The sequence below is a fragment of the Phocoena phocoena genome, chromosome 16, assembly GCF_963924675.1.
Source record: "Phocoena phocoena chromosome 16, mPhoPho1.1, whole genome shotgun sequence".
NCBI lineage: Eukaryota > Metazoa > Chordata > Mammalia > Artiodactyla > Phocoenidae > Phocoena > Phocoena phocoena.
The window spans coordinates 53,380,428-53,400,085 of record NC_089234.1 but is presented as its reverse complement, the minus strand read 5'-3'; the positions used below and the strand labels follow the sequence as shown (position 1 = coordinate 53,400,085).

The window sequence follows — 19,658 nt, the reverse complement described above, 5'->3', positions numbered from 1 at the left end:
GTGGTATCTTAGAGGAAAGAGGAAGAGGAGAGGAAGCGAGGAGAAGAGCAGATTCGCCTCCAGGAAGAGCAGAGGGCGAAGGAACTCTACTGGACCCTGAAGCAGGCCCAGCTGCAGAGCCATCCCAGTGAGAAAGAGGAACGCGAGTGGGAAGAACAGCGTGAGTAGAGCTTGTCTCTTGGGGACTGGGGGGCCGGCCTGCCTTCTTCACCCACTCTCCTCCCACCTGTCTATTTGCTCAGTCATCATTCCAGTTCACTCAATCAGCCCAGAAGCCTTTGCCTGGGGTCAACCATGTGTGTGGTCCTGCTAAGGACCCAGGGGGTAAGGACTCCATCCTCAAGGAACTTACTTGCCTGTTGGGGAGGTTTCTTATACTAAAGAATAAAACCCTACATTTACTGAGTTACCAGTATTTTTCTGACTCTGTGCTAAGCCCTGGGGATCCAGAGATGAGGGATCACGGTCCTTATCTTGGGGGAACTCACTGGCCAGACAGGAGATAGACGCACAGGCTAAGGGCTTTGAGGGAAAATGCACACGTTCTGTTGGAGCACATGGTGGCTATCCTGGTGGCGTTCCAGTTGAGTTATGAAGTGAGGCTTGATGGCGGTGTAGGGATAACAGACAAAGAAGCTGGAGAGGGCCCTTGGGAAGGAGTACCCAGAATATGACAAAGAAATGTGGTGTGCTTAAGAATTTAGAGATGTATGGGGTGACTCTTAAACTCGGAGAGTGTCAGGGGTGGTAAGAAGTTAGGTGGGAAAGAGAGGGTGGAGCCAGGTTTGAAGGGTGGTGTTTTAATATGTCCTTGAGATTTGCTTTAATCAGGTATGGTTAGACATTCAGACATGGAAATGACTGTCTTGCAGGAAGAAGTTTTTCCTCACAGATTCCTAGACATGGAGAGCATGGCATGCCGGGCAGGGCCACATGGGGAAGCACGAGGGTGAGTCAGGAGACAGAGGGAGCAAGGGGAAAAAGTGGGCAAGAGCCTTCACTGTGGTTTCTTTGGAAAAGGTAAGGTAGGGCAGGTAAACAGGCTTAGGATTGGCTAGTATGAATAATTTCAGCAGGCTCTGGGGTCCAGGGGCTGCCTCTGGTTCTCTGATACCTGGCCCTGGGGTGATTATGGCAGATGGATAGATTGTGGAGTGTAAGAACTAGATAAAAGAGATGGTTGGAAGGTGGGCTTTGCATTGGTTAGTTTGCATTTGAAAGGCACACTTGCCGTTGCCGGTGAGTCCTTTACTAGAATTGGCTAGCTTTTGGAGGGGCAGTCTCTGAAGGATCGGCAAGGCCCCAGATGTCAAAACTTTGAAAACTACAGAAAATAAAAAGGCATGATTAATATGGGTGGACACTGGAAGCTTCTAAAGGTGAGTGACATGCTTCAGGCTGGGTTTGGGAGTGAGAGGAACTCGGGCCACAGCAGGGAGAGCAGAGATGTGAGGTGCCTTCTGCTGGCCAGCTTCTGGTCCTCAGCACTTCTTAGTCATCTGCCAGATTCATTAAACAGACTTAAAAAAATTGAGATGTAATTCACGTACCATAAAATACATCCTTTAAAAGTGCTCAATCCAGTGGTTTCTAGTAGACTCACAAAGTTGTGCAACCATCACCCCTATCTAATTCTAGAATATTTTCATCACCAGAGAAAGAAACTCTGCCCACTGGCTGTTACTTCCCCCCCGCCACCACACCCCTGGAAACCATTAATCTAATTTCTCTCCCTATGGATTTGCCTGTTATGGACGTTTCATATAAATAGAATCATACATTATGTGACCTTTTGTGTCTGACTTCTTTCATTTAGCATGTTTTCAAGGTCCATCCACATTGTAGCATGGATCAGTCATTCATTCTTTTTTATGACTGAATAAAATTCTAATGTGTGCACACACCACATTTCTGTTTATCCATTTATCAGTTGATGGACATTTGGGTTGTTTCCACTTTTTGGCTATTATAGATGATATTGCTCTGAGTATTTGTGTATGTTTTTGTGTGAACATATATTTTCATTTCTCTTGGATATACATCCAGGAGTGGAATTTCTGGGTCATAGGATAACTCTATGTTTAACATTTTGAGAAACTGTCATACTGTTTTCCGAAGTGACTGTACCATTTTACATTTCTGCAAGCAATGTGTGAGTGTTCCAAGTTCTTCATATCCTTGTCAGCACTTGTTTTTCGTGGTGTTTTGCTTTATAGCCATCCTAATGGGTATGAAGTGCTACCTCATCGTGATTTTGATTTGCAGCTACCTAACGACTGCCACAAAAATACTGAGGATCATAAGAAACTACTATGAACAATTATATTCCAACAAATTAGATAACCTAGAAGAAATGAATAACTTTCTAGAAACATACAACCTACCAAGACCGAATCATGAAGAAATAGAAAATCTGAACTGTCCAGTTACTAATAAGAATATTGACTCATAAAGTTATATATGGATATTCAACCTCACAGGGGTTGGTGCCGCTGACCCCGCATTATTCATGGGTCAACTGTATTTCTTTTGACATTATAGAGGTAAGCTTTTTTGTAAAGTCTCTGCTTCTACTGAGAGTTTTGAGGAAAACTGGAAGGAAAAATTAATATCAGTCCCCAAATAGAAGATACCATGCCTGTTCAAAAGCAGGTTTTTCTATACAGCAGGAACCAGGAGATAACTGTGGGTGGCAGCCTTGGTGTAGAGGTGTCCTGTCTTCATGAATGAAATTACTTGCCAGGTTTAGGTGCTGCAAGGCATCGATCGGCTCCCTGTTTTGGTATGAACTCATGGCAAACTGTAGCGTTTGGGAGGTCAGGGGCCTGCCGATCTCTCAAAGGATGACCGTGACGTCTACTATTGGAAAGGTCAAGCAACATTTTGATTTTTTAATCTTGAATGTCCAGTCTCACGGGTTGGAATTTGGCCGATTGAAATTAGGCATATACGGTCTTGGTTTTTGCATGGGAATTCTTGTAATGCTTATAAATGAAAATGAAATTCAACCATCTTAAGTCAAACAAAAATAATAATAATAAAAGAAACATACTGGCCTTGGAACAAAACAAAAAAAAGAATGTTGAATCAGTCATAAAAAATCTGCCAACAGAGAAAAGTCCAGGAGCAGATGGCTTCACTGATGAATTCTACTGAACATTTAAAAAAGAATTAATACAAGTCTTTCTCAAAATATTCCAAAAAATTGAAGAGGAGGGAACACTTCCAAACTCATTTTAGGAGGCCAGCATCATCTCATACCAAAGCCAGATAGAGACAATACAAGCAAAGAAAATTACAAGCCGGTACCCTTGATAAACATAGATGCAAGAATCCTGTAATATTTTGCTACAGAATATTTGTACATTTGGAAACGCCCCCTGGAGGAAATGGCATTTGGTTTGGGAAAAGTGGGGAGGTAAATAAGGCGGGCAACGGCATCGCAGCCGAGGGAACAGTTCTGAGCAAAAGCAAGGTCATAACGTGCATAGAACACGGCACATGCTTTGATGTGGTTGCAGCCTGGGGTTCATGGTGGGTAATGATGGAAATGAGGCCAGAAAGATAAGATGGGCAAGAGCGAACGAAGAATTCATTTGTTTAAATTTGGAATGGATGAAGAGATGGGTGAAAAAAGAAGGCAGGACAAAATTTATACTGAAAAAAATAGTGAACGATCACAGAGTGAAGTCACACGAGGCTACTGTGGTCTGGGGGAGGAGCAGTGGGCTGGGAGCCCGGTCCTAGCTCTGCCACTTCCTGGTGTGTGACCTCGAGCAAGTTCTCGCTCTGCTCCGTTTCTCAGTTTCTTCATTTGTGAGATGAGGGTAATCACGGAGAGCTGAGGGTGAAATGAGAGGGCAGAAGCACACGTGCTCTCTAAGTTGTGAAGGGCTGTCACTCACGAAGTGTCCCTCTTTTCTGTAGCTACACAATGAGATGGAAAGTTATGGGCTGGGCTGGTGTTTCATTGGTGATGGTGGATGGAAATCATTTGGCCCCAGTGCTGCCTGATTGCTAATTCATGTACTGTGTGGCAACCGAAAATGGAAAAACCTACCCTGAACAGAGAAAAGATGTGATCATTCAGGCCCATGATTTTGGTTCCTCATTTTATGCTTTCTTAAAGAATGATGAGCTAAACTCTGGAGGCTGTCATTCAAACCCAGCAAAGCCATTCTGCACTCAATTAACTTAATATGAAAGCTATAGTGGGCCATTAATCTACTGGGAGCAGCAGTTTTCGATAAAACACCTAAATTAAATTCTCCAAGTTAGAAAAAAAGGGAATTGTTCCCTTTAATATCACTTGAATACAGAGTTAGTTATTCAGTTCAAACGGCGGAGCAGGCTCTGGCTTCTGAGAAGCTCTGAATATATCAGGCAGAAATTCACTTAATAATTTCTCAACGGTGAATTTGGAAGAGTGCGAGTTAGGTAACCTTTAGTCATCCAGAGATTTAGAGATGAGCCGGCCTGACTTGGTTAACGGTATCATTTACAAAAATTGGAGCTGTGTGACTGTTCGCTCCTCCCCTCCCTCTTTGAGCTGTGTGATCCCGGTTGTGGGCCCCCCCTGCCCATAACTAGCACTCTGGTGTCGCACGCCTTGTGGGGTTCGGTCAGAGCTGAGAAAATATGTGCTCGGGCCCAGTAGGGAGTCCAGTTATGCTGGTTCTGTTCTCTTCGCTCATAAAAGGGCATGTGCTCTGGAGTCTGGGTTTAAAGTCAGTGATTCTAAAATGCTGTGCGCTTGACACAGGCAGAGCTTGAAGGGGCCTGTGGAGATGGGGTGTGGGTCTGCCGACGGGGTGGGCAGAGAAGAGTTTTGGGCTTGAAGGAAAGCTGAAGGAGAGCACGGAAGGATTTTTTTTCTCTCTGCTGACGGGATGGGAAACTCTGTAGTTGCTCCTTGGACATAAGCTTGAACTGATCCCCAAACTCCAGGTGCCATATATTTTTGGCTTTACAGCTCAGAATGATGCCAGCGTGAGTCCCACATGCCTGATTCAGGTCCTGCTTAGGGTTCTCTCCCCTCTTGAATTACTCAGGAATCCCTGGGCGCTTTATATTGTCCCCAAAGTGAAGTCTTTTGGAGCTTCACGCTGGCATGGGGAGCGCTCCGGTCTTAAGGAACCCCTGAAGTTCCTCCTGGTGGCCACAGGGGGTCACTGTTGGCAGCAATCAGGATTGCAAGCAGAACAAGGATGGTTGACAGGTGATCTCAGAAGCCTCGGGGTGCAGGTAGAGACAGCCCCTTACTTTGGCCTTGTTTAGCTGTTGGTGAGCCTCACTGGGTGTCCCCGAGGCTCACCAGAGCTCACTGTCTTGGCACCAAACACGTCCTCTCCCCAGGTGACGGCTGCTCCAGCAGGTTGAGTCACCAGAGGCCTGTATGTATATCCTTCAGCATCCAGACCACCTGTTTCCCTTCTCCCAGGGGTCAGGAAACGTACCCTTCTCACGAACTTTCATTTTTCCCATTTCCCTGACAAGAGCTCCTGACTCTACCCAGCCCCCATTCTTACACCACTTCCTCACCTTCACCCTTTTGTGCCTTAATGGGGCTGGACCCATCCTAAAGGTGGTATTCCAGTCCCCTTATCTCACAGTCAACATGATCATAACAACAATAGATAATATTTAATGAACCTCCTCCATTTGCCTGGAACTGTCCAAGCCCCATCTATGTACAATCTCATTGATGTCTCAAAGTAACCCTACGAGGCCCTCATTTTACAGATGAGGAAATAAAGTGTAGGTATAGTAATTCAAGTTGTCCAAGGTTCCCATGAAGCAGAAAATGGAGAGAATTTAAACACATCTACACACATACACAATTTAAATCTTTATTGGTGCCTTTTCCTGTATATAGGATTATTCACTAATTTTCAGAGACATTATGCTATTCACCCAAGGGGTTACTACAAATTGATATTGCTTTGAAGCATTTGGTTTCTTGGCAGGCTGTAACTGGCTCATCTGAATTCTATTCAGCACTGAGTCTTTTCGATCTGGGCAGAGGTAGGGAGAACCATGGGCAAGTGCTCTAGAGACGGGTCTCATGAAGAGCAACAGTTAATGATCTTCCAGAACCTTGTGGCCCCTGGACCTTCCCCCCTGAATCCCATAGGCACCTCTCACTCCACACATCCAAAACTCCATCCTCCTCTTCCCCCACCTGCCTCATCACCTGACTGTCAGAGGCAGAAACTTGGCTGTCATTCCGGTCTCTCTTTTTTGCTCACTACCAATCCCCAAACCACCAAGTTGTAAAGATTTGCCCTCCTCAATATTCTTTGAATTTACTCCCCTCCTTCCCATTGTCCTGACATTAACCCCATTGCTCTTTGCCTAGGTTTCTTGTTTCCAAGCCTCTATTCTTGTTCCTGTCAGATTCATTTCCAACACCATAGCCAAGTCAGTCTTTGAAAAGTGCAAACGGGCATCCTGCTCTCCTGCTTAAAGCCTTTCAGTGGCGTCCATCACCCTTTGGTAAAGCACTAAAATTAATTAGCCGGTTTTAATTGGTCTCCTAAATGGCCTTTTCTGTTTCTGCATCTTCACCTCTTGTCCCCTCCCCACAGGAGCTTCCCCCCAGCCATTCTAAGAGGAATGCTCCAACTCCCTCTTGCCTCTGGGCCTCTGCCCCTGAGCTTCCTCTGCCTAGAATAGCCTCTCCTTGGCCTCTCTTTGTTGAATCCTGTGTGTCCACCAGGCATCAGCTTAGATGTCCTTCTCCAGAGGATTTCTCTGCCTGGATGAGGTGCCCCCCCTCCGGGGCCCCGCGGCACCCTGTGCACACCCCACACAGCTCCATTCACCATTTGCTGGCGTGTTTCCTCTCCCAGGCAGTAAGCTCTCCAAGGGTGTGGACGGTGTCGTGCTGGTTGCTCTATCCACATCCCCTAGCAGGAGCCAGGCAGCCAGCTGATATGGTGACCTTGTGAAAATTAGAAAAAGGCGCTGATTCTATAAGACGCTACACTGCCATCTACCAGGAAATTGTTACATCTGTACATGTCAATGATGGTCATGGGCGACAGCGCCCCCTGGAGCTGTGCAATGCACAGCTCGGGCCTGCACAGCATGGAGCTGGCACAGGGAGGCACTATACACACGTGCTGAATAAGTGTGTTTTTAGTGCCCGAATGTGTTATTTAAAGTGTTAAAAACCCTGCCTCTTGCAATGACTAGCCTGGCCGTATCTCTGGAGCTATGCAACTGCTCCCAGAGATGCTGCCAAGAGGAAACCCAGCTCCTGCTGTTTCTCTTCAGCATTGGAGAACTGAGCAGGAGCCGGGGCACAGGCAAGGACGTGATTCCAGAGCAGCCTGGCCGTTCTGGCAGCCCTTGGACGAAGCGGGGGGTGGTCTCTATTTTCCATGGAGGGAAAACTAAGACCCAGAGAGATGAAAACGTGTCCTGGGCTAGATAGAGAGTTAGGAGCAAAGTCAAGCAGAATGCTCAGCTGTCTCCCCACCCCCGAGCCTGGGACGGCTGAAACTCCCACTCTGGCATGGGTGTGGCTGGACTCCCCAGACTGTGGGACTTGGTTTCTTTTGCGCAGCAGGGCTGCAGGCCAGGCAGTCCTGGAGGGTGGTGTCTTAGCTCTGGGAGGTGGTCCCACGCTGGGCAGATGTGGGTGCATCCTCGTGCTAGGAGAGCAGAGATGGAAGGGATCGTTCCCCCTATCTGCAGGTGAGAGAACGGAGGGATGGCAGCAGGGACACAGCTGGGGACATTTCTAGCTAATGGTGACACCCTGCTGTGCTCTGGCCTCTTCATTCTCAGCCTGGTGCTCCCCAAGCCAGAATGTCCTTTAGTTTTTTTCATTTTAATTGTGGTAGGGGACGTCCCTGGTGGTCCAGTGGTTAAGATTCCACGCTCCCAATGCAGGGGCGCAGGTTTGATCCCTGGTCAGGGAACTAAGATCCCGCATCCTGTACGGCACAGCCCTCCCCCCACCCCAAAAAGGTAAAAAAACCCAAATAAATTGTGGTAAAACATACAACTTAAAATTAACCATTTTTAGGTGTGTAGTTCGGTGGCATTTATAGTGTTGTGCTACCATGAGCACCACCCACCTCCAACGTTGGTTATCTTCCCACACTGAAACTCTGTCCCCATTAGACTAAAACTCATTTCACCCTTCCTGTAGCCCCTGGCAGCCGCCACTTTCCACTCTGTGAATTTAACTACTCTCGGTGCAATAAGTAGAGTGTAAGTGAAATCATACAACGTCTGTCCCTTTGTGGCTGGCTTATTCACTTAGCATAACGTCTTGAAGGTTCATCCATGTTGTAGCATGTGTCAGAATTTCCTCCCTTTTTGAAGGCTGGATACTGTTACTTGTATGTGTATCCTATATTTTCTTCGTTTATCCATCGATGGACATTTGGGTTATTTCCACCTTTTGGCTATTGTTAATCATGCTGTTATGAGCATGGCTGTACAAATATTTGTTTGAATTCCTGCTTTCAATTCTTTTGGGTATATATCCAGAATTGGCATTGCTGGATCATATGGTAATTGTATGTTTAATTTTTTATGGAATTGCTGTACCATTTTCCACAGCAGCTGCACCATTTCACATTCCCACCAACAATGCATAAGGGTTCCAATTTCTCCATGTCCTTGCCAATACTTGCTATTTTCATCTTTTTTTTTATATTTAAAAATTAAAAATATAATAGCTATCCAAATAGGTGTGAAGAGGAATCTTATTGTGGTTGGTCCATTTTTTCAGTCTCTAAGTTCAGCTCTTCTTCTGGTCCTCAGTGTTTTCATGCTGCTCTGCTGTCTTTATGTATTTCTGAGAGATGAGATGGAGAAAGGGGACCCTGGAACCTACCTTAGAAGTGGAAATGGCCATGGCCCCCCTTTGTTCTGCATGCAGTGCAGGCCCTGGGAACTTGGGCCGTGGGAGGAAGCCGGTGACTCGGTTGGGGCCCTCGTCTCTGCAGTGCATCCTCTGGGGACAAGGACTGTCCGATACTTGCTGCTTCAGGGCACAGATGCTTATGGTTGTTTTCAAAGGGATAGAAGAAAAAACTTCAAATTCTGGCTGAGGGTTTCCATGGCAGAGTCATATGATACAGTTCGAATCTATCCCGGATTCAGAGAAGGAACAGAAGCAACCTTTTAAGATTTCAAAGCTTAATTTAGGGTAAGCTGGGAGTACCTGGCAGTCCAGTGGTTAGGACTCGGCACTTTCACTGCCGTGGTCCCGGGTTCAATCTCTGGTCGGGGAACTAAGATCTCGCACTGCTTGTAAACAGACCCAGATTTCATGTGACCGAGCATCAAGGGTGCCCCCTCCTGGACTGGCCAAGAATTGTTTATGGCTACATTTTGAACAGGGCAATGCCAGGGCTAATGAAAATAAAAGTTTTAGCTAACGCTTATCATGGTGCTTAAAATGTACCTGACACAAGTCTAAGTGGTTTATATTATTAGCTCTCTTAACAACTCATAACAACTTTATGAGGTAGGGACTCTTATTACGTCCATTTTACTTTTGAGGAAACGGAGGCCCAGGGTGATTAAGTAACTTGTCCAGTGTCACACAGCTGGTAAATGAAGTTGAGATCTGAACCCAGGCAGCTAGGTTCCAGAATCAGGCTTTGGGAAATTTGAAGAAAGGATCAAGTTCAGAGGCCTGATTTAGTAAGACATTGCTTTAAAAAAAGTACTTCATAGTTTATAGAATTTTATGTTTCATTTAATCTTCATAGTAACTCAGTGTGGCAGACATTCATGTCATTCTCATTTTGACAGAGGTGTAAAGTGAGGCCTAGAGGCATAGAGCTTTCTTAAGAAAGCTGGCATGGGGTGTTGGTGAGGATGGGAGAAGAGGGAACCCTGTGCACTGTTGGTGGGAATGTCAAATGGTGCAGCCGCTATGGCAAACAGTATGGACGTTCCTCAAAAGATTAAAAATAAAGCTACCATATGACCCAGCAATCCCCCTTCTGGGTATATTTCCAAAGGAAATGAAATCAGGCTATTAAAGAGATATCTGTACTCCTGTGTTTATTGCAACATTATTCACAAGAGCCAAGCTATAGAAACAACATGAACATCTGTCAACGGATGATTGGACAAAGACCTGCCATTTGCAACAACAGACATGGACCTTCAGGGCATTATGCTAACTGAGAAAAGTCAGACAGAGAAAAATACTACACGATATCACTTATATGTGAAATCTAAAACAGCCAAACTTGTAGAAACAGAGAGTAGAATGGTGGTTACCAGGGGCCGGGGGGGTGAGGGGGTATGAAGGGGGAGGTGGGGGGGAGTTAGGGAGATGTTGGTCAAAGGGTACAAACTTGCAGTTAGAAGATGAATAAATTCTGGGGATCTAATGCACAGCCTAGGGATTACAGTCAACAATATGTTATATGCTTCAAAGTTGCCGAGACTAGATCTTTTTTTTTTTGCGGTACGCGGGCCTCTCACTGTTGTGGCCTCTCCCGTTGCGGAGCACAGGCTCCGGACGCACAGGCTCAGTGGCCATGGCTCACGGGCCCAACCGCTCCGCAGCATGTGGGATTTTCCCGGACCGGGGCACGAACCCGTGTCCCCTGCATCGGCAGGCGGACTCTCAACCACTGCGCCACCAGAGAAGGCCCAAGACTAGATCTTAAATGTTCTCACCACACAAAATTAACTATGGGACCTGAGGGAGGTGTTAGCTAATGCTATGTTGGTGATCATTTTGTAATATTTTAAGTGTATCACATTCGCACATAGTACACCTTAAGCTTACGTATGTCAATTATGTCTCAAAAAAAGAACACGAGAAAAGAAAAGGACCCAAGAGAGCCCTCTCGGAGCTGCCGTTAACCTGTCTGACTCCACATCAGCCCCTGGGCGGCAGGGCTGGCTTCCTGTTGCAGCCTCAGCTGCATCCTCACCTCCAAGTGCCCTCCAGGCCTCTGCCTGGGCATCACGGTTGGTCTGAGTCGGTGGACACAGCTGCGCAGGGGAGAGTTCGCAGAATGGTGGGGAGCTTGGTGCCGCCTGAACACCGAGTGTGGGCAGGAGCTCAGAGGCCCACTGGACTGGGAAAGAAAGTGGGGTGGGCAGGATGCTCCTTAGGGGCCAAGGGGTTTGCCCTTTGTCCTGTGTGCATTGGGAGCCACTGAAGGCTTCTGAGGCAGACAGTGGCAAAACTAGAGCTGGGTTTTAGGAGGCTGGGTTTAGTCCCTCTGTGACCCACAGCTTGTGCACTCTCCTAGCCAAGTTCCAAAAATCTGTCTTCGTAGTTTGCATGTGACTTCCTTCTGTCACTGAGTGTGACTGTCTCTCAGGGGCTGTCAACACTCAAAGGTCACTGGCCCTTATAGGGCACAAGCTTCTATGTTAATCTGTAGTCTAGTGACCGCAAAGCCTGTGCTGGGGAACCTGGCCTTGTTTGAGCCTGTGGTAGCAGGCACTATGGTGTTCTTAGTACCTGGAGTGGAAATACAGGGGTTTTTTTTCCCCTGGGGTGGATTCCTCCTTCTTTTTCTGGAAGAACTCCTATTGACCTTTCCAGACCCAGTGGAATGCTGCATCTCCTGTAGTGGCTCCTGGCTTCCTCATAGAATGTGAGTGCTACCGCCCCTAAACTCTGACAGTACTCGACCAGTCCCTGTTCTCCTTGTGCTAGAGATATTTATTTGTCTGATTGTCCCAGCTAGGCTCTGAGTGCCTTGAGGGAAGCGTCTGGTCTTTGCTGTCTCTATATCCAGTTCAGGGCCTGGCAGAGTTAAGTACTTAATTGGGCACAGCATCCAAGCATATTATCACCTGCTGACTGATACACATGTATTCTAGGCACTAGAATGCATCAGTGAATAGACCAAAGAAAATTCCCCTCCTGCCCTGGAGCTCTCAGCTTATTAGATCCTCTGCATGTGACTTCCACATCCATAAATACCTTCTGAGGGACAGACTTCCTGCTGCCTTCCTCAGATCTGGGGGATGTTATGTTTCGAGGGTGGACTTTGACAACTTGAGAAGGAGAAGCGCTTTCTTTCAGCATGAGGGCCATGTGCCTTGTGTCCTCCAAATGCTAACAGAACACAGTTCTCTGACTGGTAGGTTGTAGGTGCTTGCTGCACAGGTATTGGATGGAGATTGGAGTAGAATTAGACTGGGGGTAAGATTTTACTCCCGGGGGGAGGGTGACCTGCTTGGGCCAGGGCAATCCCAGGTCTTGCACAACGAGAAGAACACGGCCAGCTCCACGAGTTCTCTACAAAAGGATTGGATTTTAGAGGCAGACAGGGGCCTGACACGATGCAATCAGACTACAAAATAATTGGCTTTAATTCTAGACCGTACCTGCAACAGGTTTTGTTCCCTCTCTTGGCACTTTCCCAGCCCCAGGACTCCCTTTTGAGTTTTAGAAGCAGCAACTTGCAGATGTCCACCTTGCCTTGAGGAACATGAAAAGACAGAGGCTAGAGAGAGGGGCCTTGTGGCATTCTGGAACCTGTGGCGTGACACAGCTGTCAAAGGATCCCCTCCCTTCCCTCCAACACACTCACCCACCAGCTGTCAAGGCCACAGGAAACCAAAGAGAAAGGGCACCGTAACTGGGACTCCAGAGTTTCCAACAACTCATCCTGTGGTAGCAGACAGGGTGGTTCCCGGCCAGGCTTGGCCACTGACCCAGCTGGGCAAGTCAGCGTCCTTCCTTGGAAAGCAGTTTCCACGTGAATAACATGAGGAGGTTGGATGGGATGGTCTTAAATGCTCTTGTGGCTTTTTGTAGGAAAGAGCAGGGGCTCTGGTGTCAGATACACCTGATTTTAAAATGGAAGGAAGCTTGAGAGGTGGGGTAGAGTGGCGTAGAGAGCTGCATAGGTTTCAGAGCCAGAGACACCTGGGTTCCGACCCTGGCTCTGCCCCTAATTAGCTATTTAACTTCGGACAAGTTGCTTAACCTCCCAGAGGCTGGGTTTCTGTGCAAACATAGTGATGTGCCCTCCTCCCTTGGTGGCGGGAGGAAGCGTCTATAATGCGATATTGCAGGGAGGGCCCGGAGCTCAGGGCTTGGCACAGAGAAAGCTGTAATCAGCATGGGTGGTAGCAGTGGTATTTGAGATGCTAACCACTTCAAGGTGGACAGGTGTCCTTGAAGCAGGGCACAGGGTTTGAGAAGCTGCTCTGAGCAGGGCACTCCAGGAAGAACTACACATGGAGGTGTAAATTTCCATCCACAGGAACAGCTGGACCACCCCAAACTGTCATGAGTGTCTTTATCCCCACAGGGACAGGCTAACCCAGGGCTGCTGGCTTAGGTTGGGCCTGCCATTGCTGGGTGCCAAGCCTCCACGCAGCGCACGCGGGTGCATCCGGATGAATCCTGGGACTCTGGGTGAGTCCCAGGGCTCCTGGCCATGTACTGGCTTGCTCAGTGCATGGTCTGGGCTGCGGGTCTGGGTGAACACGCTCTCTCTTCCTTTCCAGTGCGTCGGTCCAAGGCGGCTGATGAGGAGAGAAGGCGCCGAGCCCAGCGCGCCCGGGACGAGTACCGGCGTCACTCCCTCCGCGCCATCCAGAAGGGCACGGTCGCTGGCCTCAGCTCCAGGTTCCGAGAGCTTGGCCAGAGCCACGAGCAGGAGGCGAGACTCTACCACCACCTCCTGGGCCCGGGGCTGCCTTCACCCCTGGCCGTGCCTGGCAGGTGGGTCGCGGACCTCGCATCCCGCATCCGCATGCGCGGTGTGTCTGGGGGCGGGCCTCCGGCTGGGGCGTAGGGCACCAGGGATCCGGTCCGGCTCTGCCTCCGACTTGCTGTTTAATTTGGGGCTAGTCATCTCCCCTCTGTTGGCCTCAGTGCCCTAGTCTGTGTTATGGGGCAGGAGTTGGGGAGAGGAGTCGGGGTTGGAGATTTCTACCAACTCTGGAGTTCTGGGAGGCTTCACCTCTTTGGGGTCTAGGATTCCTTTGAGAATCTAAAGAAAGCTGTGTACCCTCTTCTCTGTGAAATGCACATATGTAAATACCCCAAAACGTTTGCATATAATTTCAAGCTCTAAAAGATCCGTAGACCCCAGGTTAAGAACTTGTAATATAAGACCTCAAATGGGTTAAACGTGGTTCCCAGCAGCCTGGAACCAGAACTGGCTGCTGCTTTTTGTAACCACAGGCAATGCTGGTGCATCCCGGGTTCTGATAGCCGGTTGCAGATGGACGCAGTTGAGTGCAGGAGGGTCCTTACACGCTGGGCTGATGAGTGGTTTGGCAAGGGCGCTCAGGTGACTGACTGCCCATGATCGCTGGGACGGAGGATCAAGAGGTTGCCTGGAGCCTCTCGACCTGCCGCCTGTGCCCACCTCAGGCCAGCCCTAAGGTTGGTTCCCCTCCTCATTATTGCTGATTGTCTGCTGCCCGAGGGAGGGCTCAGAGGCTGGATGCTGAGTGCCTGCTGCTCCCTGAACCACAATAAACCTGCAGAAGAGTCCATTCAGCCCCAGATGAAAGAGGGTTGTCTGGGTTTTGCTTTAATTGGGATTTAGGGTTATTCATAAAACCCCCTCCCTCTCCCTGCAGCCTAGGGAGAACTGACATCTGCGTTTCTTCCTTCCTTCCCTCTCTTCCTTTCCTCCTTCCTTGTCATTTATATGATTCACAAACCAGAAAGTTTAAAAAGATACATGGAGGAAAGGCTGACTCCCATCCTTGCCGTCCATCTACTCAGTTCCCTCTTCCCCGCACAGGGAGCCACTGTTCTTAGTTTATGTGTCCTCTCGGTTCCTTTTTGCAACTGCCAAGGTGAAAAGTTGTATCTCCTTCTTTTTCTTTTCTTTTTTTTTTTTTTTTTTTGCATGAAAGTTTGCCTATCATACACATGGTTCTGCATCTTGATGTTTTTTCCATTTAACTATAAATTTTGGAGGTCTTTACATATCGATTCTTACCTGATTATTTTTATTTCGTTTTCTTTTCACAGCTGCATAGTATTCCACTGCCTGGCTGTGCTCTAATTTATTTTTCAAAACCTCTATTGATGGACATTGGTGTTGTTTGAAATCTTTGGTTATTACCAACAGTGCCCTTAATGAGTAACCTTGTAGACATGCAACTAGTATCTACAAGAGAGATCCCCAAAAGTGGGACTCCTGGGTTAGGGGCTACATGCACTTATAGTATTGATAATTCCCGTCAACTTGCCCTCCACAGGGGTGGTACCAACGGACACTCTCATCCTTTAGCCTTGCCAACAGTGCGTGGTCAGACTTTTGTTTTGTGTGAGACATAATATCTCAGTGAAAACTTAAATTTGCATTTCTATTTATGTGTGAGATGAAGTATTTTGTATATGTTTAAGGGCCTTTGGTATTTCTCTGTCTGTCTGTTCATTTCCCTTCCTGCCTCTTCATTGTGTTATTGGTCTTTTCGCCATCTGTTTCTAGGAACTCCTTAAATATTAGGGAAAATATTAGGGATGCTTTTCTTTGTGATAAACATTTTTTCCCCCTCAATTTGTCATTTGTCCTTTGACTTTTATGATGATGTTTTCTGTCATGCAGGAGTTCTTTATTTTTATGAGGTCAGATTTTCTTTTATGTTTCCTGGATTTGGAGACATAGTTAGAAAAGCCTTCTTCCTCTTGTGCTTTTTTTTTTTTTTTTTTTTAAAGGAGACATATAATTTGTCCTTCAGGCCCAGAAGACAGAGCTGCATGAACTGTGTTGCAGTCTGGCTCCAGGCTCGCTGTGTGTGGCTGTCAGTAGAGGAGAAGAAGTGACAGCCACAGTGTGCCGTCTTGGGTGGAGCAGGGGGACCAGGGACCATGCAGATGGAGCGGCAGAAGCCATGCCTCAGCCTCCTTCCTGGGGCTGCCCCATGGAACAGGTCCCCGTGGCCTCACTGCCCTCAGCACTGTGGTGCTGGCACCGGCGGCCGGCACCGGCGGCCAGCCCACGCTTGCCCGGTTATGCTGGGGGCAGACACATTGTTGATGGGAGAGAGTTCCAGGTGCAGGAGTGAGGCTTCTGGCCAGGTGGCCTCTGGAGCACTTGGTCCGAGCGTTTATATTCTGGGGAATCAGATTCTCTGCTTAGAAACAGAGGGACAAGAGTGAACGAATTTTCCTTGCTGTTATTTATAACCTCCTCTTGCCTTCTAAGGAGAATGAGTCCTAGAAACCAGAGGAAATTTCTTCCCCCTGAGCACAGTTATTTATTGGGGAAGGCGAGTGTGAAGGAAGAGGCTGGGGCAGGGCTGCAGTGTGCCGCTTCATAAAGAGGGAGAGCACCTGAGGTTCCTGAGAAGAGGGCAATCCTCAAGGGCGGATACAGAGGAGCAAAGCTGGTGGGAGGGGGTGTTAAAAAAAAGCCTGCAGAGGTGGCAGCGGGAAGCAAGGGGTTTGGAGAACAGACTCCACTGATGATGGCTTTAGGCTGTTCAATGGAACCTCACCCTCTGTCTTATTGCATCTTTTCTAAAATCTGCAGTGTTCACTACTGTGTGTGTGTATATGTGGATTCATTTTAGGGCAGGTAAAAACAGGGGCTCATTCTGGGGTTTGCCAGGAAGTGCTGGGCTCAGCATCGAAGTGTTGGTTGGTGCGGGGGAAATGCAAAGACTTGGGGACTTCGTGCTGGTGTTTATTTCATAAGAGACGACGACAGCGGTGGTGAATTCTAAATGCCAGTGCTGTGAGGTGGACAGACAGCAGTGACAGTGTGAGCCTTTGCCAGGTTGCTGTCACTCAGGGGGAAGGGTGAGAAAGCTGTGCTTGTTCATGCTGGGCCCAAAGTCTGCTGAAGCTCTATTTTCATCCCATACAGCGGTGCAATGTGATCTTGCTGGATATCACCTCAACACACAGTGGTGTGTGTTGTTACGGGGAATGTGCTGTCAAACCCTTACTGGGCTTCATGTCAGTGGGGCTCTAGTACAGCGGGGTCTCACGTGGCCCCGTCTCTGTATGCGTTCAGGAGCCACAGTATGACAATTAAAATCTGGGCTTACTTATGAGAAGATATCAAAAAGCATCTAATTTATTACTCAGACCTTCTTCAGGTGCCCCTCTTCATCTCCCTCCCAGGATCTTCAGTTCCACACCTGCTTCTCCATCAAGTCAGCCCGTGCAGCGACTCTTTCCTCCCCTCTCCCTTTCCTCTGTCCTTTTCCCTCTTACTTCTTGGTGGTGAAGCTCAGCCGTTTCCAGAGCAGATTGAGGCTGTTCACTGTCCTGGTTCTGCCTCATAAAACATGGAAGGCTAGCTGGCCAAGCCAGGTGTCCCCTTAGATGGCAGCAGTGGGTGAGACGGGGAGGGGCAAAACCAGAGTTCTCTTCAGTGCAGGTTTGGGGAGGGCGGAGGACACGCACATGTGAATAATTTTGCTCCTATTACATTATGACCCTTCTTCGTAGACGCTGCTGTTTATGCCCTGGCCATTCTAGAGGGCAGATATGCCTTTTCTCTCCCTCTGACACCCCCTCCTATCCTACTTTGCACTCGCACCTGCGTGGCTTTTTTTCAAACTAAGTGACAACAGTTTTCTTTTGGGGAAAACAGTAACAGCTGGTACATTAATGACCTGCAAAGCGCCTTCAAGTACCTGGACTCATTTAATCCTGTCCACAGGCGTGAGTGTGGGCGTCGGGACTGTTCACTCTCACAGTGGTCTCCCCCACTCCCTCCCCCTCCTTCCTTCCCCTCTCGCTGTCCCCCTGCTCTCTCCCTGACTCTGCCACACTCGGTCTCTGTCTCAGCAGGACTTGGGAGCGGCCCCTGTGTCCTGTCTCCAGAGAAGTCATAGTGCGCTGGTTTAAGGAGGAGCAGCTGCCTCGCCGCGCGGGCTTTGAGAGGAGCACCAAAGCCATCGCCCCCTGGTTCCACGGTAGGGTGGCTTTCCGGATCCCTGGGGCAGGGGCAGATCATTTCCACATCTCAGCCTCCCTCTGGGGTTGGTGCGGGGTCCTGAAGGGCCACCACAATCAGAGGAGTCAAGGACTTTAGACTCCGCTAATTCCGCTCCGGCCCCACGAAGACTGGCCGGTCTCCCAAGGCTAAGGCTCAGCGCTCCTGGCTCACCTGCTGGGAGTGGAGTAGAGAGAGGTCCCATGTCTGTCCTTTTTTTGCTCACTGAGTGGGTTGAGCTCAAGGCACAAGCTTTGATTTCCCCAGGGCGTGTGCTGAAACACTGAGTGGCCTTGATGGAGATGGTCAGAGACCAAGCACAACATCTGTGAGCGGGAGTCCAGGGGACTGCAGGCCCCAGGGCTCTGGACGTGCACTGCCCTCTCTGCTGGGAAGGGATGAACATGGCTCTTGCCTACTGCCCTCACCTTGGCCGTCCAGGGCTCCTCAGAGGCATCTTCTGTCTCTGCATTGGGCCTGGTAGGTGCGTGAGTCCCCTCAGGGCCTGATGAGTAAGGTTAATCTGGGAGCAATGAGAAAACCCAGCCACACGAGAGGTGAGGCTAGCCTTTCCGGTTAGCCATGGGCTCCAAGGGGCCAGGGCCCTGTGTCTCAGGCATCTCTGTACTCAGCCCTCACCTCTGCTTCTTACCTGCTCAGGGATCAGGTAGAGAAACGCATCCAAGACAAATGAACCCTCTTTCTCTGTTGCCACTGATGTTGAGTTCTTCACCTCGGCAGCATCCCCATCATGTCAGCCAGATTATGCTTAGTTATGCTACAGTGAGAAATGATCCCAAAGTCTCAGTGACGTCTGCCAGCCAAGACTCATTTCTTACCCATGTGACATGCCCAGTGGGAGTTGGTTGTGAACTTTAATCTGGGCCTCAGACAGAAGGAGTTGCCTCTACTGGAAACGCCAGTGATCTCATGACAGAGGGAAAAAGAGGGGCATGGCCAGCGACACACTGGCTCCCGGAGCTTCTGCCTGGAACTGACGTGTGCCATGGTTGCTCACATTCCTCTGGCCAGAGCCAGCCTGGCATCTGTGGTACGGATAGTTTGGAATGATAATAGAATCTGTTGGGACCACCATCCACTTTCAGACCCCTTCCTTCTCCTGGGCCTCCACAAATCTAACAGAAGGATGGGGTAGCTCTTTATGGCTCAGAAAGTCGACAGTTGACGTTCACGTGTGGCCTAGCTGTGTGTCCCGGGAGCTGGTCCTGGGGATTCCCTGCCTCTAACTTCTGTCCCTGTTATGTGTCCCTGTAGCCCCTGTGAGAGGTTCCATTTGCATCACTGCTTTCCTGTTCATGTGTATATTATCATAATCAGGGAAACGCAAAACTAGCATCTTGGGCACCTGCGTAGTACAACTTAAAAGTTCTGTCGCGGTTGGGATTTGTCAGAACCACTGGCTGCTCTGCTGTACTTGTGGCAGCCAACGGAGAAGGCACGGCAGAGGCGCTTACGTTTATCTTTAGCTTTATTTTCTGTCCTGATGAAAAAGACATGTACTTTTTATATTGTCACAGAAGAAACAGAACTGTGATTTTTTTTTTTTTTTTTTGCGGTACGCGGGCCTCTCACTGTTGTGGCCTCTCCCGTCGCGGAGCACAGGCTCTGGACGCGCAGGCTCAGTGGCCATGGCTCACGGGCCCAGCCGCTCCGCGGCATGTGGGATCTTCCCGGACCGGGGCACGAACCCGCGTCCCCTGCATCGGCAGGCGGACTCTCAACCACTGCACCACCAGGGAAGCCCCAGAACCGTGATTTAAG

The 19,658-nt window shown here is 48.8% G+C and overlaps 1 protein-coding gene across 2 annotated transcripts in view; it reads left to right on the top strand.

The window, feature by feature from the left end:
- Positions 1–19,658, top strand: part of SH2D4B (SH2 domain containing 4B) — an 82,275-nt gene that overhangs the window by 43,431 nt on the left and 19,186 nt on the right. Inside the window, exons 4-6 of one of the 2 annotated variants that reach the window (XM_065894524.1) lie at positions 13–160; positions 13,468–13,684; positions 17,729–17,856. In XM_065894524.1, coding sequence (XP_065750596.1) covers positions 13–160; positions 13,468–13,684; positions 17,729–17,856 — 493 coding nt within the window. The remainder of the gene's footprint in view (positions 1–12; positions 161–13,467; positions 13,685–17,728; positions 17,857–19,658) is intronic. The other variant, XM_065894525.1, reaches the window with a different exon arrangement.